At 46.5% G+C, this 22500-nt stretch overlaps 1 protein-coding gene across 3 annotated transcripts in view; it reads left to right on the plus strand.

Moving 5' to 3' along the window:
• LOC143297992 (protein kinase C-binding protein NELL1-like) overlaps positions 1 to 22500 on the plus strand; it is a 155916-nt gene that overhangs the window by 49412 nt on the left and 84004 nt on the right. The window contains exons 1-3 of one of the 3 annotated variants that reach the window (XM_076610632.1): positions 6441 to 6873; positions 12370 to 13535; positions 19570 to 19707. In XM_076610632.1, coding sequence (XP_076466747.1) covers positions 13469 to 13535; positions 19570 to 19707 — 205 coding nt within the window. In that variant the 5' untranslated portion in view covers positions 6441 to 6873; positions 12370 to 13468. Of the gene's footprint in view, positions 1 to 6440; positions 6874 to 12369; positions 13536 to 19569; positions 19708 to 22500 lie in introns of those variants that run through there. The other 2 variants (XM_076610633.1, XM_076610630.1) reach the window with 2 other exon arrangements.

Here is a 22500-nt window from a genome sequence, read left to right on the forward strand (position 1 = left end):
ATACAGCACAGCACATCACATACAGCACAGCACAGCACAACACATACAGCACAGACAGCAGAGCACAGCACAGCACATACAGCACAGCACAACACATACAGCACAGCACCGCACAACACATACAGCACCGCACAGCACACACAGCACAGCACATCACATACAGCACAGCACCGCACAGCACATACAGCACCGCACAGCACACACAGCACAGCACAGCACATACAGCACAGCACAGCACAACACATACAGCACAGCACCGCACAGCACATACAGCACCGCACAGCACACACAGCAGAGCAGAGGGCTGACGGAGGGAGCGGAGGGCCAAGTGTGTGGAACACCGTGCTGTGGGTGTGAGTCACTGTGCAGGCTGCCTGCCTCACAGCCTGCAGGGCCACACGTAATTCATGATGCTTTCTGCAGCTTCCTCCCCATCCCCCACACCCTCTCTTCCCTCCCTCTGCTTCTCCTTCATCTTCTGCTTCTGCTTCTTCTTCAGTCGCCATGAATCATCATCGTCGTCGTCATGTTCTCCTTCTTCGTCTCCTCCTCCTTTTTTAATCATCATGAATCATCGTGGTGTTCTTCTGTTTCTCATTCTTCTTCAATCAGCATCATCATCATTACGTTCTCATCACTCTTCTTCAATCAGCATCATCATCATTACGTTCTCATCACTCTTCTTCAATCAGCATCATCATCATTATGTTCTCATCACTCTTCTTCAATCAGCATCATCATCATTACGTTCTCATCACTCTTCTTCAATCAGCATCATCATCATCATGTTCTCATCACTCTTCTTCAATCAGCATCATCATCATTATGTTCTCATCGCTCTTTTTCAATCAGCATCATCATCATTATGTTCTCATCACTCTTCTTCAATCAGCATCATCGTCATCATGTTCTCATCACTCTTCTTCAATCAGCATCATCAACATCATGTTCTCATCACTCTTCTTCAATCAGCATCATCGTCATCATGTTCTCATCACTCTTCTTCAATCAGCATCATCATCATTATGTTCTCATCGCTCTTCTTCAATCAGCATCATCATCATCATGTTCTCATCACTCTTCTTCAAACAGCATCATCATCATTATGTTCTCATCGCTCTTCTTCAATCAGCATCATCATCATCATTATGTTCTCATCGCTCTTCTTCAATCAGCATCATCGTCATCATGTTCTCATCACTCTTCTTCAATCAGCATCATCATCATCATCATGTTCTCATCGCTCTTCTTCAATCAGCATCATCATCATTATGTTCTCATCACTCTTCTTCAATCAGCATCATCGTCATCATGTTCTCATCACTCTTCTTCAATCAGCATCATCATCATCATGTTCTCATCACTCTTCTTCAATCAGCATCATCATCATTATGTTCTCATCACTCTTCTTCAATCATCATCATTATGTTCTCATCGCTCTTCTTCAATCAGCATCATCATCATCATCATGTTCTCATCACTCTTCTTCAATCAGCATCATCATCATTATGTTCTCATCGCTCTTCTTCAATCAGCATCATCAACATCATGTTCTCATCGCTCTTCTTCAATCAGCATCATCATCATCATGTTCTCATCACTCTTCTTCAATCAGCATCATCATCATCATCATGTTCTCATCGCTCTTCTTCAATCAGCATCATCATCATTATGTCCTCATCACTCTTCTTCAATCAGCATCATCATCATCATGTTCTCATCACTCTTCTTCAATCAGCATCATCATCATTATGTTCTCATCACTCTTCTTCAATCAGCATCATCAACATCATGTTCTCATCACTCTTCTTCAATCAGCATCATCATCATTATGTCCTCATTCTTCAGTCGTCATGAATCATCATTATCATCAACATCATCAACATCGTCATCGTGTTTTCCTTCTTCAACCATCATGAATCATCATCATGTTCTCTTTTTCCAGTCATCATCATCATCATGTTCTTCTTCTGCTTCTCCTTTAATCATCATGAATCGTCATCATGTTCCCCTTCTTTAATCATCACGAATCGTCATCATCATCATCATGTTCCCCTTCTTTAATCATCACGAATCGTCATCATCATCATGTTCCCCTTCTTTAATCATCACGAATCGTCATCATCATCATCATGTTCTCCTTCTTTAAGCATCATGAATCGTCATCATCATCGTGTTCCCCTTCTTTAATCATCATGAATCATCATCATGTTCCCCTTCTTTAATCATCACGAATCGTCATCATCATCATGTTCTCATCATGAATCGTCATCATCATCATGTTCTCATCATGAATCGTCATCATGTTCCCCTTCTTTAATCATCACGAATCGTCATCATCATCATGTTCCCCTTCTTTAATCATCACGAATCGTCATCATCATCATGTTCCCCTTCTTTAATCATCACGAATCGTCATCATCATCATCATGTTCTCCTTCTTTAATCATCACGAATCGTCATCATCATCATGTTCTCATCATGAATCGTCATCATCATCATGTTCTCATCATGAATCGTCATCATGTTCCCCTTCTTTAATCATCACGAATCGTCATCATCATCATCATGTTCTCCTTCTTTAAGCATCATGATTCATCATCATGTTCTCCTTCACGAATCATCATCATCATTATGTCATCCTTCTGTTTCTCCCTTTCCAATCATCACAAATCATCATCATCATCATCATCGTGTTCTCTTTCTTCAATTATCATCAGTCATCATGAGCACAATCTCCTTCATCTTCTTCCTCTACACTTCTTACTTGTGTTGGTGTTCTTTGTCACGTCTCTCTCACTTCATTATATTCTAATGAAAATTTACTTACTTATTTATTTTGTCCAACTATTTTATTTCATTTTAAGTTAATGTTAGCTTCGTCTTTTGTGAAGGACTATGACTCTCAAACTAGAAGGCAAGATTATACTGCTGGCTCTTAGTGCTGCAGCCTTGGGGGCTGGTTGGCCTTCGGGAATCATCCCAACACCGACTGTCCCAAACCCCTGTTGGCCGAGATGTAGCTGGCAAGACACTCTCCACCATAATCAAATTCTAGCCCAGGTAGTTGGACAGCAATTGCTTCATTTGCTGTTGTGATGGTCATAGTCGGACACGACTGACTATCACACAATGTTACACACAAACCTGGGGTAGGCTGCCAAGGCCGGACAAGCGCATTGGGTTTCTGCCGACTTGAAGGTCAGGCATTGGCTTCCTTCTATTTTCTTTTACATCACAGATTCTCTACCTCCACAGACACAGACTCTTCGGCTCCATCACAGAGCCTCTATTTCCACAGACACACTCTTTGGCTCTATCACAGAGCCTCTATCTCCACAGACACACTCTTCGGCTCTATCACAGAGCCTCTATCTCAACAGACACAGACTCTTTGGCTCTATCACAGAGCCTCTATCTCCACAGACACAGACTCGTTGGCTCTATCACAGAGCCTCTACCTCCACAGACACAGACTCTTTGGCTCCATCACAGAGCCTCTGTCTCCACAGACACAGACCTTTTGGCTCTATCACAGAGCCTCTGTCTCCACAGACACAGACCTTTTGGCTCTATCACAGAGCCTCTGTCTCCACAGACACAGACTTTTTGGCTCTATCACAGAGCCTCTATCTCCACTGACACACTCTTTGGCTCCATCACAGAGCCTCTACCTCCACAGACACACTCTTTGGCTCCACGGTGTGCACGCCAACAGGATGTTCACAATCCAGACACACATGGACCACTACAGCTCTTCCTGCAACTTCCACCACAAATTATAATCACAATCCAGACATTCATGGAACACCACAACTCTTCCTGCAACTTCCACCACAACTGCTACTACCGCGTAAACGCTACACGTTGTTTGCTCAGCCACACGTTCATCAGAGACAAACATAACTCATCACAGCCCTTTTTCTGCTCGTCTGAAGTATGTCACTACAGTCCAGTGTTAAATACACACTTGTACTTATACGGTCACAGGCCTACCATGCCAAGATTCCAAATTACCACAAGGTCTTGGCCCCCGCGTAAAATTATCTGTTCCTTGACTTGTTTGCAACTCAACTATACAAAAAAAGTTCTGTATTTTATATACAATCCACAATAATTCAAAACACATTCGTTTGTCTTTGTTTTTAATTGAAAAAAAAGTATACAAAAAAAAAAGAAACGAAAAAAACAACAAAAACTGAAACAGTACGATTCCAACAGTGGTTGGTCGCTGTTCATCAAGCCAGTATGGCTCACTGAAACTACATGAATGATGATGAAACTACATGAATGATGATGAAACTACATGAATGATGATGATAATTATAACAACTGCAGGACCGGAATCTAACGACTCGGTAATGGCCGAGGGGGAGGTAATGGAAGGAAAGTGGGACAGGGAGGAGGCAGGACAACAGTCGGTCATCTATACTAACTCAGAATTGTAGACTTAAACTTGATTTTTTTTTCACCATGTGATTCACGGAACCAATGAGCTGTGGTGATCAGACAAGTCAGGATGGTGGTGGTGGTGATGGTGGTGGTGAAGGCATGACACTACAAGGCAGGGTGGTGGTGGTGGTGGTGGTGGTGAAGGCATGACACTACAAGGCAGGGTGGTGGTGGTGGTGGTGGCATGACATTACAAGGCAGGGTGGTGGTGGTGGTGGTGGTGGTGGTGGTGAAGGCATGACACTACAAGGCAGGGTGGTGGTGGTGGTGGTGGTGGTGGTGAAGGCATGACACTACAAGGCAGGGTGGTGGTGGTGGTGGTGGTGGTGGTGGTGAAGGCATGACATTACAAGTCAGGGTGGTGGTGGTGGTGAAGGCATGACACTACAAGGCAGCGTGGTGGTGGTGGTGGTGGTGGTGAAGGCATGACACTACAGGTCAGGGTGGTGGTGGTGGTGGTGGTGGTGAAGGCATGACACTACAAGTCAGGGTGGTGGTGGTGGTGGTGGTGGTGAAGGCATGACACTACAAGTCAGGGTGGTGGTGGTGGTGGTGGTGGTGGTGGCGGTGAAGCCTTGACATCAAGCTACTGCCGCCAGTCAGCTCCAAGTCTGTGTGCACTGTGGTGGGGCTGAGTCCCAACAAGCCCGGACATGTCTGGGCGCATGTGTCTGAAACAACCACAGGATGTTGATGAGGATGGCCGGAATGGGAAACCGCTCCACTCAGCAGCAACTGGCGCACGTGTTATAAAAAAAAAAAACCCAAAAAACAACAACCCCAAAACAACAATTACAAAAAAAAAAAAAAAAAAAAAAAAACCCCGCCGGTGTGGAAAAAATACAGTGGTGGGGTAACAAAGCAAGAAGCTATCCCTCACCCCGTATATACTACTCCATCCCAAACAAAACCCGTTCCCTCCATACTTCACCCACATCATGCCCCCCCCCCCCCCCCCATCTCCTCTCAGCCACCGACTTTCTTCTTCTTTTCCACGCTCTCTCTCAAGTCGCTTGATTGCCTCGAGTTTAAATTTAGAAATACGAGCACTTCCGGGGTGTGTTTTTCTTGGAAGGGGATCTGTCCGTTTTCAGCCCCCCCCCCCCCCCCCCCCACACACACACACCCTCACCCTGCACCCCCACATGCCGAATGTGGGACAACCTTGAGACGGTGGCGTTTTCCACGTGCTGCTTCACTGCCAACCGCTCTCTCAGCGCTGGGCGATGGGGCGGAGGAGGTTATTGGATGGAGGGTAGTGGGGGGCGGAGGTGGGGGGGAGGGGGTGGAATGGAAGTCTGAGCAATGAGAGGGAATAACGGGGGGATGGGGTGGGAGGGGGAGTGAGGGGGCGTGGGGGGTGTGGGGTGGGGTCGCAGACGAAGAAAAAGGGAAAGGGTCACAAAAAAGTGAGATGTGGAACAGGAAAAACACCCTCTCTGTCTCTGTCTCTCTCTGTCTCTCTGTGCCTGTCATGTGGCGCCCTCTGTGTCGGCGTGTGTATGTGTGTGTGTGTGTGTGTGTGCCATTGTGTGTGTGTGTGTGTGTGTGTGTGTGTGTGTGTGTGTGTGTGTGTGTGTGCGTGCAGCGGGAACACCGACTGCTGCCGTCATTACGTCAGTGCTATTTTTAGCCCCGGCTTCCTCCTCCGGAGGAAACGTGAATGGGTCAGCTCCTCCTGCTTCCTTTCCTACCAGTCTGCACACACACACACACAGAGAAAGAAAGAAAGGGGTTTTCCCGATATGAGCCAATCACAAAGCGCCAGACGGGGGTGGGGGTTGGGGGTGGGGGGTAGAGAGGATGCGGGAGTGGAGGATGGATGAAGGGGCGCAGAGCAGCCTCGTGTCTCTCTCAGTGTGAAGCAGAGAAGCAGCGCTAGACTCTACCGCTAACAACTACACCCTATTCCCCCTTGCCTGCAACAAGTGGCTGTGTGTGTGAGTGAGGTGCGTGGTGTGGTGTGTGTGTCTGTGTTGGAGGCATCGAGCTCAGTGGTTAGAGGCCACGCTCTGCTGGAACGCTCTCTGCCAGACTACATGCCGCACGTCTGTAGTGCCGGAGAAGTCGTTGTTCAGCTCGTGCTGTAGTACTGGTGGTGTAGTGGTGGTGGCAGTGCGCTGTGTGACGACGACTGTGTGAGAGGGAGAGAGCAAAGGGAGACAGTTGAGAGCAGTGGTACAGTGTCCTTACGTCATTGGTTTGGGTTCTTTCAGTCTAGCTCTGTTCTCTTCTTCTGGTCAGTGAGGCGTAGTGCGTGGTTCTCTCTGAAATACAGACTGAGGTTCGGTTTCTGGATGTGAAAACGAGAGGAACAAAATCACGGTCTATAGGTTTTTAACGTATCGGGAAAAAAAGTGGCTGCTAGATTTGGAGAAAAAAGAAGAAAAAAGACCAAAAAAAAGACAAAGATTTTGGAAGGTATTTTGTGTTATACAAAGAGGTAAACTGTGGGTTTTTTGTTTTGTTTTTATGTACAGTTTATTTTTTTATGGTTTTGATATGCAAGTTACCTATTCTAAACGGAACATTCATGCGGAGCTCATGTGTTGCTCTCTCTCTCTCTCTTGAAAATTTGTGTTCTTTTTTTTCTTCCGGGAAACTGTAATTCAGTGAACAGAAAAAGTTACATTGCCACTTTATTGGCACAATTTGTCTCCTGTTTGTGTATTCCTTCTTCACTTTTTCACTTCTTTCGAGAAATATAATTTCTTTTTTTCTGTCTCTTTCTTTCTGTCTTTCTTTCTTTCTTTCTCCCCTTTCTTTTATAAGTTCGGTCTCTTCTCTTTTGTTTTTTTCCTCCACACTTACCGTGCATTTTTCCTTACTATTTGAAATTTCTATTTAAAAAAAAAAGGAATGGTTGAGTGGTGGTGCATTCTGCATCAGTCCCGTGATGTATATATAGCAGGGTGGGATGTGGAGGAAGGCTGTGGTCATGTGGCCCCAGTGTGTGCGGGTCGGGCCGTTGGGGTTCGGTTCTGTCGCGGTTCCTGATACTTTTTGCTTCGGTGGTTGGATGTTATAAATGAATAAAAAAAATAAAAATAATAAAAGGAAAAGAAACGGGGGAAAAAACTTGGTGGTCACGAACCTCTTCTGCCGATCCATTCCTTTTCTGTTGGTCAGTGGAGGACGGGTCATTGGTCGGTGCTGTTTGGCTCAGATGCTTCTAGAATAATGAACAATTTAAATAAGTGGTCAGCTGTTACAACTCCATGAAGAGTTAAAAAAATAAAAATTAACGGCACGGGAAAGATTCGTTTTAAACATGACAGCAGCACGAGGAAGGCGATCGGCGATCACTGTCAGCAGGCTGTTGGACCGTGGTATTTTCAACAGCAAACTGAGTGAGGCATTTCGGCAAACACACAGAGCAGCATCAAGTCTGAGCTTATGGTTTGCTCGGCAAAGAACAGATGCTCACATTATATATGATTATATTTGTGTGCGTGTGTGTGTGTGCTCGGCAAAGAACAGATGTGGGTGTGGTGTGTGTGTGTGTGTGTGTGTAACACTGACATCGGCCGCATTTTGAACAACGCATTGGTTGTTCAGTTGTCATTGCTGACGAACATATGTCAAGACCAGGCAAATACTTTGTCAATCGGGATACTAGTAGATAAGCAAAGAACATACCTATTTTTCTTTTCTTTTCTTCTTCTTCTTTTTTTAATTTTTTATTTTACACCCAACCCTCGAAACAAGAGGTATTCTCTCTAGGCGCGTGATGGACGTATGACGGCGGAAACTGAAGGTTCTCGCGTGCACCTCGTTCCAATCAGTACTGGGGCGGCTGTCCGTGTTCTCGGCAAGTGAACAGTTCCCGTTCCTCAAGGAGAGGTTGGGAGTCTGCTTCAGTGCCTGGTTACATACTGTACAGGCGGCTGCTGCAGACATACACGTGGTGATGGAATGTTCATAGTGTACTCTGCACTCTGCCGGTGAGGCGTTCTGTTCGTTCCACGTCATGACTGTTCTTTCCGCAGCCGGTTTTCTTATGTGGAGATCTTCGGCGTTTTCTTGTTAGGTATAACTTGCTCTCTTGAGTTTTCTGATGAAATTTTGTGGTTTTGATTTTTTTGCTTTGTTAGGTTTGACTTTGCGTTATCATTGTATTTCAGATTCTCTGTTTCAGTTCTGTTCTATCAGCTTTAATTATTTAATTTCTGATTTTTTTTCTTTTTAGTTGCCTGTTCCGCTTAGGAAGGGTCTTTCTGTTTCTTTTCGACTGTGGTCTGATGTTTCTGAAAGTCATTAATTGATTGTTTTGCTGAACGTGTAGTGCTTTTACATTACACTGACCTTTTCTGTCGTGCTTTTTCTGTTCTGATGTTTTAGGGCACTCTTCAGTCTGATGGGGCTTTTGTTATTTGTTCATTTTCCCTTTGTGTCCAGACTTTCTGTTCTCTGTGTCCGTTCTGTTCATTTTCCCTTTGTGTCCAGACTTTCTGCTCTCTGTGTCCGTTCTGTTTCATTTTCCCTTTGTGTCTAAACTTTCTGTTCTCTGTGCCCGTTCTGTTCATTTTCCCTTTGTGTCCAGACTTTCTGCTCTCTTTGTCCGTTCTGTTCATTTTCCCTTTGTGTCCAGACTTTCTGCTGTCTGTCCGTTCTGTTCATTTTCCCTTTGTGTCCAAACTTTCTGCTGTCTGTCCGTTCTGTTCATTTTCCCTTTGTGTCTAAACTTTCTGCTCTCTGTGTCCGTTTTGTTTTATTTTCCCTTTGTGTCCAAACTTTCTGCTGTCTGTCCGTTCTGTTCATTTTCCCTTTGTGTCTAAACTTTCTGCTCTCTGTGTCCGTTCTGTTCATTTTCCCTTTGTGTCTAAACTTTCTGCTCTCTGTGTCCGTTCTGTTCATTTTCCCTTTGTGTCCAAACTTTCTGTTCTCTGTGTCCGTTCTGTTCATTTTCCCTTTGTGTCCAGACTTTCTGCTCTCTGTATCCGTTCTGTTCATTTTCCCTTTGTGTCCAGACTTTCTGCTCTCTGTATCCGTTCTGTTCATTTTCCCTTTGTGTCCAGACTTTCTGCTCTCTGTATCCGTTCTGTTCATTTTCCCTTTGTGTCTAAACTTTCTGCTCTCTGTGTCCGTTCTGTTCATTTTCCCTTTGTGTCTAAACTTTCCGGCTGCTCTCTTTGTCCGTTCTGTTCATTTTCCCTGTGTGTCCAAACTTCCTGCTCTTTGTGTCCATGATTGCGGCAGTGTCGGGATCTGTCAGCAGATGTCTGTCATCTGTGTCCTCAATCCTGGATCTTTGTTTCTCTTCACGGACCGTGCTCAGAATTTTCCGTTTTCTACGTCACCACTGAACCAACGGGATCCTTGGTGGTCCCATATGGTCTTCAGTCCATCTTCCTTGTTCTTTCTTCTTTGTGATATCCGTGTGTTTCAGGACTGCCGGATTCCTGGCTCTGTCTCCTGACATGCTGTTAGCTCCTGTGTGCTGGCTTTCATTTGTGAAATTCACAGGCCGGCTTTCCCTTTCCTGCATTCTGGCATCTCTCGGACTTCAGTCGTATCTCGTTCTTAGTTGAGGCATTATAGGAGTGATTTGGATTTTTGTTGAATTTTATTATTTATGTATTTAAAATCGTGGTTTTTTTTTGTTTGTTTTTTTCCGGCTGGAGATCTTGTCGCCTTGATGAACCTAATCTAAAGAGGTGTTATGTTTTTTTTCTCGTTGCATTGTAACAAAGCCACCCATTAGGTACATAATTGACGATTCACATTTTTCTTTTTCTTTAGAATGATATCCTCTTTTTCTTTCACCGTTTCTCTCCTTCTGTGTCTGTCTCCCTCTGTCTCACTCTCTCTCTCTCTCCCTCTGTCTCAGTCTCTCTCTCTCAGTGTACAATTTCTTTCTGTATCTCTGCCACGTCCATTTCTACCCTATATCCCCCTCTGCTCCGTTTCTCTCTGTTTTTCTCTCTTAGTCTCTTTCTCCCTCTCTAGCTCGGCCCCCCCCCCCCCCCCCACCTCCACCCCCTTTCTCTCTCATCTATGGACTCTAACCTGGATGTTTTCTGAAGAAACACCTCACGCTAGCTGTTAGTTTTTCGACACGTCACACTCTGGAGAATCATCAGCGCGCTGTCTGTTCAGTTGTTAGGACGATGGGTTACAGCGGCTGTGTCAGAAGGGGGAGGGAGGGAGGGAGGTGCCGGGGATGGGGGGGTGGAGTGGGAGATCAGTTCTCCGGTGTGCCTCACTGCTTTGTTGTGTGTGTGTGTGTGTGTGTGTGTGTGTGTGTTGGGGAGGGAGGGAGGGGGGGGCTGTTTGCTGCTCCAGACAACACGGATAACCTTTTATTTAGCGCGGGGGCGGGCTTCCGGTGTGAATGCGGAACTGTACATACACACCTGTGTTAGACAGGTAAGGGTTATCGTCGGCCGTCTGGAGACTCGCACAAGCAGGGCCCAGTCCAGCTTTATCAGGGCAGGGAATTATGCAGGACTTTACAGGCAGGAGTCTAGTAGGCTAGCACGGAAGCTAAGGGGGTGGGGGGGTGGGGTGGGGGCTGGGGGGAACAGGCAACCGACTATGGGGTAGAAATGGGCCGGGACAAAGACCTAGTTTTGACAGTCCCCGACAGACCCAAACAGATAGCGTGGCCTCTGCCTCCTTGTCTTTTACCTCCAATCTGCCAGCATCTCTCCTGGCATCAGCTGTGCTAAGAGAGAGGCTGCAGTGTATGGGCCCTTCTTCGGCCCTGTCTGATGGCCTGCTGTGGTGTGTGTGTGTGTGTGTGTGTGTGTGTGTGTGTTGAGGGAGGGGGGGAGGAGGCTGTTTGTACGGTTTCGCTGTCTTGTCAGACCTCTGCTCAAAGCTGCATGTATGTTGACTCACTCCGCAATGACTATTGCAAGATTCCTCTGTTTTCGCTTCTCCGTGACGCAGGTCCTGTTTACCGATGACGTGATTTCTAATCCTAAAGATAACGTGGGTTTCTGTTCATAAACATAACGTGGTTTCTGTTCATGAACATAACGCGGTTTCTGTTCATAAACATAACGTGGTTTCTGTTCATAAACATAACGCTGTTTCTGTTCATAAGGGTGACGCCTTTGTCTTCATATAGGTGGCGTGTTTCTGTTCATAAACAGAACGTGGTTTCTGTTCATAAAAATAACGCTGTTTCTGTTCATAAATATAACGTGGTTTCTGTTCATAAACATAACGCTGTTTCTGTTCATAAACATAACGCTGTTTCTGTTCATAAACATAACGTGGTTTCTGTTCATGAACATAACGTGGTTTCTGTTCACAAATGTGACGCCTTTCTGTTCATGAAGGTGACGCTTATCTGTTGATAGAGCCAGGTGACGTGTTTCTGTTCATGAAGATGACGTGATTTCTGTTTATAAAGGTGACGCCGTTCTGTTTATAAAGGTGACGTGTTTCTGTCCATAAAGATGACGTGTTTCTCCCCACTGATAACGCAATTCCTGTTTACTAATGATGTAATTCTTGTCCACTGGTGATGTCAGTGATTCATTTGATGCTGTCTCTCTCCGTCTCTCTGTCTCTGTCTCGCGCTACGTGTGCACGTGCAGATTCGAGAACTTCACATGAGCGGGAATGGCCAACCTTGTTTATAAACTACACATTTGGATAGTGCATACACTCACGTCCTGTTTCAACATTCTGAAATTTTATAGATAGAAAGAGAGACAGAGCTCTTTTTCTTTATTTCGTCTAAATACTTTTCTCCTATTTGAAAGAACAACGAGGCAGAGAGAGTAAGAGATTAAACAACAATAAAGAGAATACCTCTCCGCATTTTTCAAGGTACACAACTTCAAGCCAATGCATTGACATGAAGTTGTGTACTGTTTTGTTACTGAAACAGATGTTAAGTCACAATACCTTTGTTGTTCTGGAAATGTGATTCAGTGGATAATGAGTCAAAGATGATGATAGGTTGACAGAGTGATCTGAGCCATAAGTGAGCTACAGCCGATGTAGTGAGACTGGCAAGGAATGACGACCGAGTCCAGGTGACGGGAAGCGAACACGATCCACAGACACTGCTAGACTCGGTGCCACACAGACAAGGTGTGGGTGTGAGTGTGACTGGCGGGGTGGCAATGCTATGGAGAGAGGAAGGCATCGGGTGGCCCTACCTCGTTCACTGACCACGCTACCCGCTACCCAGCAATCCACCCGACCAGCCCTTACCGCCAGTCCTCATCCTGCTGGAAGCTGTCTTTCCCTGCACCACGACGCCACAGCACGCTGCGAGGGAAGGACTTGCAGCGACGTGAAAGAACACTGCCGGGCGTTGACTGAGTCGTGGGTGGCGCGCGGAGAGAGCGTGCGGGTGAGGTCGTGGGAGAGAGCCGGGGACAGAGGGGTGGTGGGTGTGTGACGACAGACCTCCAGCAGGTGTGAAGACCGACCTCAAGGTGCTGTGGACACTGTTACCTTCCCTTCCTCCCTCCCTCCATCCCTGCTGCTGTTTTCCTTCAGGCCGGTCCCGGAGTGGACAGGGGATCAGGACAGTGGTCACCGCACAGCGGTCATTAGGACAGTGGTCATCAAGACAGTGATCAGGACAGTGGTCACCGCACAGCGGTCATTAGGACAGTGGTCATCAAGACAGTGATCTGGACAGCGGTCACCGCACAGCGGTCATTAGGACAGTGGTCATCAAGACAGTGATCTGGACAGCGGTCACCGCACAGTTGTCTTCAAGACAGACAGAGGTGTTCAGGAAAGTGGTCAGTTCATCTGGACAGTGGTCTTCTGGACACAGGTCAGTGATCAGGACAGTGATCACTACACAGTGGCCATCAAGGCAGTGCTCATTTCATCAGATCGAGGTCTTCGTGACAGTGGTCAGTGCATCAAGAAGGTGGTCAGCAAGACAGTGGTCAGTGCTTCAGGTCAACACTGTGGTCAGTGCCTCAGGTCAGTGCAGTGATCAACACAGTGGTCAGTGGTCATTGTCCGGTGTGGAAACACGGTGCCCCGGCCTCCTCCCCCTTCCCTGCAGGCGGCAGCTGACGGATGCTATGTGATGAGGAAGAGGCTCGCGAAGGGGCTGACGTGCGCTGTGCTTCACTTCATGGTTCTCCTGCACATAGGTGGGCGGTGCTGCTCTTCCTTCTTTCTTCTTCGTCTTCTCTTCTTGTCCTCCTCCTCCTCCTCCTTCTTCCTCTCCTCCTTCTTATTTTCCTCCTCCTCCTTCTCCTCCTCCTCCTCCTACTACTTCTCCTCCTCCTCATTCTTCTTCTTCTCCTCATCCTCCTTTTCAGTTCTTCTCCTCCCATCCTCCTCCTTCTTCTTCTCCTCCTCCTTCGCCTCCTCCTTCTCCTCCTCCTTCTTCTCCTCCTTCTTCTTCTCCTCCTCCTTTTTCTTCTTCTCCTCCTCCTCCTTCTTATTCTTCTCCTTATCCTCCTCCTCCTCCCCCTCCTTCTTATTCTTCTTCTTCACCTCCTTCTTCTTCTCCTCTTTCTCCTCCTCCTCCTTCTTCTTATGTGTGTGTGTGTGTGTGTGTGTGTGTGTGTGTGTGTGTGTGTGTGTGTGTGCTCCTTGAGGTTGAAAATTGCTGTTTTACAGTGGCGTCATGTCAGTGTGTGTCAGTGTTTGATTCGGCTGCACGCGTGTATGCTATGTGCGTGTTAAGTAGTAATTGAATGTATCGGACATAACTTATGAGGTCATCGTTCAAGAAAGAATGATGCATGATGTGACTGACTCTCTAGCATTTTAGTCTAAGACAACGTGAGATAGCAGTTTATGTCCAGGATACATCAATGTGAAATAGTCATTCATGATTTCATACTTCCGGGGTGGGGGTGGGGGTAGGGGGTGTATGCTTAAACAGCCCCTGAAATCGATTTGTTGCGAAAAAGCATTAATTCCTAAAAGTGCATCACGTGTTTTCAACCGAACACCTTCAGTTTACTATGACTACTCTTCATGCTTCTTCTTGTAAGAAAACTCTGTCTGTCTACTTTGTCTCTCAGTGTTTCAATCTCCATCTTCTCTCTCTCTCTCTCTCTCTCTCTCTCTCTCTCAGTACGTGTGTGTGTGTGTGTGTGTGTGTGTGTGTGTGTGTGACTCTCTCTCTCTCTCCTTCTCTCTGTAACACTCACTTATCGGTGCCTCTGTGAACAAAGCATTGTGGTTTACGATGTGGTTACACCTGCGATGGAGGAAAATCCCCAGAGAGGTAAGGGGCGGGGGGGGGGGGGGGGGGAGGCTGGTGGTGCCAAGTGATTGACCGTGATGGCCCCACACGTGAAAACATGGCAGCACTCCCTTTCTGGTTGTTCCGTGTGTTTAGGAAGGGTTAGAGAGAGAGAGAGAGATGGAGAGAGAGAAAAGACGGTTAAAAGAGAGACAGAGAGAGATGGAGAGAGAGAGAGGGGGGGCGGTTAAAAGAGAGAGAGGAGAGAGAGAGAAGGACGGTTAAAAGAGGAGAGAGAGAGAAGGACGGTTAAAAGAGAGGAGAGAGAGAGAAGGACGGTTAAAAGAGGAGAGAGAGAGAAGGACGGTTAAAAGAGAAGAGAGAGAGAGAGAGAGAGAGAGGAGGACGGTTAAAAGAGAGAGAAGAGGTAGAGAGGCGAGAGAGAGAGAAGGACAGTTAAAAGAGAGAGGAGAGAGAGAGGAGAGACGGTTAAAAGAGAGAGGAGAGAGAGAGAGAGAGAGAGAGAGATAGAGAAGACGGTTAAAATAGAGAGGAGAGAGAGAGAGAGAGAGGGAGAGAGCGAGCAAGAAGGGGGGTATAGGTGCGACTTGAGAACACACACACGCTCGCAGATGGGATAATTTCCCTAACTGTACTCAGAAAGAGAGATCAAGTGTTTTCACCTCCGAGACTCATCCCAGCAGAAGTGAAAACAAAGTCCCCGTGTTTCCAGCAAAGCGTGGAGGGTCTATTGGGAGTGACAGAAAGGAGAGAAGAAAGCGAAAAACATGGGAAGGTATAGTAGGGGTGTGTGGTGTGAAATGTATCCCCCCCCCCCCCCCACCCCTCTCCCCCCAGAACCCAGTCACCTCTGACAGCCACAGTGCACTGAATCGCATCATCCACTCTTGCATTGCAGCTTCTCACCACCACCAGTCCCTCCACCTTCCTCAGTCTTCCCACCCCTCCGCCCCCACCCAGTTTCCTTTCTGCGTTTGATGTGAACCGGGTTGCCCCCCCCCCCCCAGCCCCCCGACCCCCTCCAAACACCCCCTAGGTGCCCCCTCACCCACCCACCCATCCTTGACACGAAACGGGGCTGTCAGGGTTATTCGTAGAACTGACGAAATTTCTCTTCTGCGTTTCAAACTCTGCCTCCTAACTTTTCTATCATGTTTGTTCGTGTGAGCATCTCTCTCTCTCTCTCTGTGTGTGTGTGTGTGTGTGTGTGTGTGTGTGTGTGTGTGTGTGTGTGTGTGTTGTCAGCCATAGTGCTTATATCTTCACTTTTGGAAAGTAAAGATTCATTCATTCATTCATCATCATCATCATCATCGTCATCATCTCTCTCTCTCTCTCTCTAAGTCGGCCAAAGTGCTAATATCTTCACTGTTGGAAAGTAAAGATTCATTCATTCATTCATTCATTCATCCAGTCTCTGTCTCTGTCTGTCTGTCTGTCTCTCTTTCTCTTATTTTTCTTTCTCCTGACGATATATTGCATGTCCAAACTTTTCTTTTGTTATTATTTTTAAAAAAAAAAAATTAATTGTCTTCATTTACATACGAACTGAAATCTCATGGAAACAAAACGAAAAGAACAGATTTATAAATAACTATAAAAAAAGAAGAAAACAATCAGACATATTATTTAATGACAACAACAACAACAACAATCACTGACATTCCGCGGCGACCATCAAGTTTTACGAGTCAAGAAAAAAAAAAGACTATTGAAAACAGATCCCAACAAAAGAGATAAAGAGGGGGATAAGCGGAGACAGAGAGGGAGGGAGAGATGATGAGCGAACAGAGAGAGAGATGGGGGTGACAGGGGTGGGTGGGTGTAAGCGAAGAGAGTGAGAGGGGGTAGAGATAATGAGCGAAAAGAGAGGGAGAGATGAGCGAAAAAGAGAGGGGGTGGGGGGGGGGTATGCGAAGAGAGAGAAGGGGGGGGGGAGATGATGAGCGAAAAGAGAGAGAGGGGGTGGGGGTACGCGAAGAGAGAGAGAGAGAGAGAGAGAGAGAAGATGATGATAATGATGATGATGAGCGAAGAGAGAGAGAGGAGGGTGGGGGTAAGCGAAGAGAGAGAGAGAGAGAGATGATGATGATGATGATGAGCGAAAAGAGAGAGAGAGGGAGAGATGATGATGATGATGAGCGAAAAGAGAGAGGGAGAGATGATGAGCGAAGAGAGAGAGAGAGAGGGGTGGGGGTAAGCGAAGAGAGAGAGAGAGATGATGATGATGATGTTGAGCGAAGAGAATGCGAATATTTTATTCAGAATAGGCCATGGCCCGTCTCTGAAGGGCTATTAGATGAATATCAAACAGTTGTAATCATTATACCAGTGTAAATTCCAAATTAATGTAAACATTGATGGGCGAAGAGAGAGAGAGAGAGAGAGAGAGAGAGAGAGAGAGAGGTGGGGTAAGCGAAGAGAGAAAGAGAGAAGGGGGATAAGCGAAGAGAGAGAGAAGGGGGATAAGCGAAGAGAGAGAGAAGGGGGATAAGCGGAGAGAGACAGACAGTCAGACAGACAGACTGTACTGTGCGGGACATTACACACAGGTGGGTGTCTCAGAGGTGTGTCGAGGCATAGGACCTGAAGGATACAGCCATGTGAGCACAGCGGCTGTGCCGGAGACAGTGCAATAATGCATTGCTGAGCATTGCCACTGGCAATACTGGGTTTTTTTTTTTGTTTTGTTTTGCTTTTGTTGTTGTTTTGTTTGAGACTGCCCTCACTGTAGGTGGCCTGGGAGTGGGGAGTGGAGGTGGGGGTGGGGGAGGGAGTGAGGGTGGGGGGCAAGGAGTGTGAGGGCAGAGAGTGGGTGAACGGAGGGGGTGGAGGTGCGTAAAGCACCTTGTTTATTTTAAAGCGAGTCGTTGCAATGTTGGTCTGTACTGTACTGCTACTGTGTGTGTCTTCTCTCCTCAAACACCTTGTCTTGGCTGTTCCTTCTTCCTTCTTCTCCTCCTCCTCCTCCTCTCTCTCTCTCTCTCTCTCACACACACACACACACACACACACACACACACTCACTCACTCACTCACTCCTCTCTCTCTTTCTGCGAGAGGAAGACAGAGAGGGGATCTGTCTTCCTCTCCCTCTCTCTTCCCTATCTCCCTCTCTCTTCCTCTCTTTTTCTCTTGCCCCACCCCCCTCTCTCTCTCCTCCACTGTCTTTCTTGCCCCTCTCTTTCCCGCCTCTCTTTTTCGCTCTCTCTCTCTCTTGCCGCCTCTCTCTCTTCCTCTCTCTTTCTCTCATTCTTTCCCCTCTCTGTCTCCCTCCCCTTCTCTTTCTTGTTCTCTCTCTTCTCCCTTCTCTTTCTCCTTTTCACTCTCTGTTTCTTGGTCTTTTTCACGCTCTCTGCTTCTCTCCCGCTTAGATTTGTTCCCTCTTTAGGGCCAGGGCTGGATGTAAAAAAGCATGTCACTTGCTTATCTGTTACCCCACTCGATAATAAAGATTTTGTCTTTTGTTTGTCTTGTCTTGTCCTGTTTGTCTCTGTCTCTGTCTGTCTGTCTGCCTCTCTCTCTCTCTCTCTCTCTCTCTCTCTCTCTCTCTCTCTCTCTCTCTCTCTCTGTCTCTCTCTCTCTCTCTCTCTCTCTCTCTCTCTCTCTCTCTCTCTCTCTCTCTCTCTCTCTCTCCATTATGCACAGATCAAGAGAGGATGAAGTTCACTTGGTTTTGAAATGTCCTGTGTTGACTAATTTACGAGTTCAAATTATTTCCCCCCAAATGTTATACACACACACACACACACACACACACACACACACATATATATATATATATATATATATATATATATCAACAATGTTTATTGATGACATCCAACAATGAAAACATTATACCTAGTTTTGCTATGTACCTTTATAAAGCATTTCAGTCAAGAGGGACACTTACTTCTTAGATTTACTGATAGCTTGTTGTGAAAGACGTTGCGTTGTTAATATCACCAATTGCAATGACACATGTAAAATTCTGTTGTTACCCTAATTTCATATTGGTCTTTGGCCTTAAGTGAATAAACCATCTTGAATCTTGAATCTCCCCTCTGTTTTGAGAACAATTATATTAATTACCCGTGCCGGTCGTACTAGTTTTGTGGGGTACGACTGTGTATTGACACAGTGTATTGGCTGACAGATAAGCCTGCCTGCCTACTCATCCGTCGGACCGACGGGAGACTCCATCATTGGCTGTTCAGTGTGAGACGTGAGGCATGTGTGTGCATGGTGAGGGGGGGGGGGGGGTGGACGTGCGTTTATTTTAACAACCTGCTTCTTGGCCGTTTGCGTGGGAGGGGGTGGGAGTGGGGGGTTCAGGGGGTGGGGGGTGGGGGGTGGGGGGCTGTGATGATCTGACCAGGTTTAACTGCTGGTCTCAGTGTTGACGACTCACTCCGTGAAACGGCTCTCTGTCCCGTGTCAGGCTTTCGCATTATTATTCGCGGCCCTGGATACGTGCATGTAGGTGTTTATTGTTGTGAGCTCGTTCAGAATTTGCATGACTGATTGTCTGTCTATCTGCCTATCTACCTACTTACCTACCTACCTACCTATCTTATCTGTCTACATCTGTCTCTCAGTCTGTTTGTCTCTGTGATTGTCTGTCTCTGCCTCTGTCTCTCTCTGTCTATCTCTCTGTCTTTCTGTGTCTGTGTATTTCTCTCTCTCTCTCTCTCTCTCTCTCTCTCTCTCTCTCTCTCTGTCTGTCCGAGTCTGTCTGTCTGTGTCTCTATAGCGTTTGCAGACGACTCTCACTTCCTGTCTCAGTGTGTCCATGATGTGTGTGTGTGTGTGTGTGTGTGTCTGTGTGTGTCTGTGTGCCTGTGTGTCTGTGTGTCTGTCTGTGTCTGTCTGTGTGCCTGTGCCTGTGTGTCTATAATGGTTTGCGGCACGCCAGTCTAACTCTGATGTCCTCACTCGGTGTGTTCCATTCCATGTCATGTGTGTGCTGTGTGTGCCTGCAGGTTCCAGCCTCTCCCAGTCCCCACCCCAGCATGCAGTGCTGGACTTGCTGCAGTCCCTCAACAACACGGACCGCGGGGCCGCGGGCTTCCGTTACACCACGGGGCCCAACCCGCACACCCCCGCCATCCTGCTGCAAGGTCAGTGTCACCCACCCACGGCCACACCCACACCCACACACCCACACCCACACACATCAAAAACACAACCCAATGAAATTTCCGTTACAAAATATTTGTGTCTGCTCCATCCCCCTTTTTCTGTCTCTCCCGTACTCATCAACTTTTAAAACGTTTGATCAACTGCAGTGCTGGTCTTTTTGTTTTAGCTGACGTGCAGGGGGTGGGGGTGGATGGTGGAGGCGGGGGGATGGGGGTGGGGGTGCAGATGCTCAGTTTGATTTTCCAGTCAGACCCAGACCCGAACGAACACTGTATTGGTAGATAGGGGTCTTAACCATTTTGACATCTTCCTCTTCGTCACAAAGACAAAGATGATGATTATATTGCCGAAGCTTGGAAACTCAGAACTGAAGATTTTTCTTTAATTTGTTTTTTTTCCCCGCCATATTTTAGCGAAAGAAGGGGGAGGGGGCGAGAGGGGGCGGGGGAGGGGGTGTTGGGGGAGGAGGGGGATATCGCGATGCTATACACCAGTGACTCATTCATGAACGCAGTACACCGGAAGTTTCGACGAAAGCGTCAGGGGGAGACTATCCATACCACACGCACAGAAGGAAAGGAATGGCGACGGCCGGCGGGTTGCGGGCCTTGAACTACAGGAGCAGTTTTTGAGGGTTAAGGTACAACTGACGGCGGCTGACTGTCGAGATAGAGTTGTGACCCTTGCAGTCAACTCCGCAGCCCGGTCCCTGTGAGAGGCGGCCAGGGGGGGAGACGGGGCGTGAAGCCACCTCCCTGATGTATGGCAGGGGGGGGGGGGGGGAAATTCCACCATGACGGATGCACAGTTAAAAAAAAAGAAAAGAAAAGAAGAAGAGAGAGAGAGAGAGAAGAGAGAGAGAGAGAAGAAGAGGAAGAAGAAGAAGAGGAGGAGGAGGAGGGGGAGGAGGAGGAGGAGAGAGAGAGGGAGAGAGAGAGAGAGAAAGAGACAGAGAAGAAGAGAGAGACAGAAAAAAAGAGAGAGAAGAAGAAGAGAGAAGAAGAAGAAGAGAGAGAAGAAAAAGAAGAGAGATAGGAGAAGAAGAAGAGAGAGACAGAGAGAGAGAGAAGAAGAAGAAGCAAAAGAAGAAGAAGAAGAAGAGAGAGAGAGAGAGGGGGGGGGGGGCGGGTAGGGGGAGGAATACGGATGTTTTATTCAATACAAGCCATGGCCCCTCGTGAAGGGGTGGTCTAAACAAACATTTCAGATATAATGAATATAGACATGATAAATGATGAGAGAGAGAGAGACAGAGACAGAGAGGGAGACAGAGAGAGAGAGAGAGAGAGAGAGAGAGAGAGAGAGAGAGACGCTGGAATCGTAAGAGGCTGAAAGACGACCTGTCAGGTATGCCAGAAATGTCATTGAGGTTGTAAACACTCTTGGGGGAGGCAGTTAGCTTCAAGCTCCACAGTTTCTTAAAAGACACACATGTTATGATGCCAGTGTGCATATATATATATATATATATATATATATATATATATATATATATATATAGTGTGTGTGTGTGTGTGTGTGTGTGTGTGTGTGTACATAATTATACTTCCATTCTTTGTTTTGTCGGTTGAAATGTTTCCTTAGTTACTACGTTCAAGTTGTTTTTTTTGGGGGGGGTAGGAGTGGGGGGGGGGGTGTTGTTTTTTTTCTGTAGGGTTTTTCTTTTTGGGGGGGGGGGGGTTGGGGGGGGGGGGGGGTCAATCAATCGTTAGCCTTCAAAGTTTCTTTGCCTTCACTACAGTTTGATGTATTGACATTGTGTGTTTATTTGTCTACTTTATTGACTCACTTGTGTAAACAAAGTGAGTCTATGTTTTAACCCGGTGTTCGGTTGTCTGTGTGTGTGTGTGTGTGTGTGTGTGTGTGTGTGCGCGCGCACGTGTGTGTGTGTGTGTGCGCGCGCGCACGTGTGTGTGTGTGTGTGTGTCCGTGGTAAACTTTAACATTGACATTTTCTCTGAAAATACTTTGTCAGTTGACACCAAATTAGGCATAAAAATAGGAAAAATTCAGTTCTTTCCAGTCATCTTGTTTAAAACAATATTGCACCTCTGGGATGGGCACAAAAAAATAAAAAATGAAGCCTAATTATATGCAAACTGCATTTACTGTTATATGTATATTTTTTGTATTCTCTAAACTTGGCACTTTGATCTGATATTCTGACCCAACAACAAGAGCAGTCATTATTATCATTTTTTGTTCAAACAGGAACTTCTTTTACTAAGCATGGAAGTTTTATTTATTTTGCAAACGTTTTGGTGCAGATAGTAAAAAAAAAGGAAAATACTCTGTAATTAATGCTAGGGGACTTAATTTGCTTTAAACTGATCTTTCTCATCTTAAACATTACATTTTGAAATTATACTCAATACATAAAAAGCTTGGATTTTTTTTTTTTTTAAAGTGTATCACAAGTGAGTCTTGAAGGCCTTGCCTCTCTTGTTCCATCTTATGTTAACGTGTCACACGAACCTAGGACAGGCCCTCAAGACCTGATCAGCACGTTGGCTTTTATGGGAAGGTCGGAATCTGCCTTTTTTTTCTCCAGCAGATGTGGTGTGCCGTATATGGATCTGTCCGCACGCTCTGGCACCTCCTTGAAACAGAGTCTGATAGTCATTCATTCCTTAATTTGGCTGCTCCATTCCTTGCACTGATTCGTTCCTTGGCTGTGCGTTATTATTAATTTCCCTTCGTTTCTTCCGTTTGATGGAGTTTGGGAGAAAGAGAGAGAGGAGTTAGTACGTAGGTGGAGCTGATCTCTTCTT

This window comes from Babylonia areolata, chromosome 23 (assembly GCF_041734735.1).
Source record: "Babylonia areolata isolate BAREFJ2019XMU chromosome 23, ASM4173473v1, whole genome shotgun sequence".
In the NCBI taxonomy this organism is placed as follows: domain Eukaryota; kingdom Metazoa; phylum Mollusca; class Gastropoda; order Neogastropoda; family Buccinidae; genus Babylonia; species Babylonia areolata.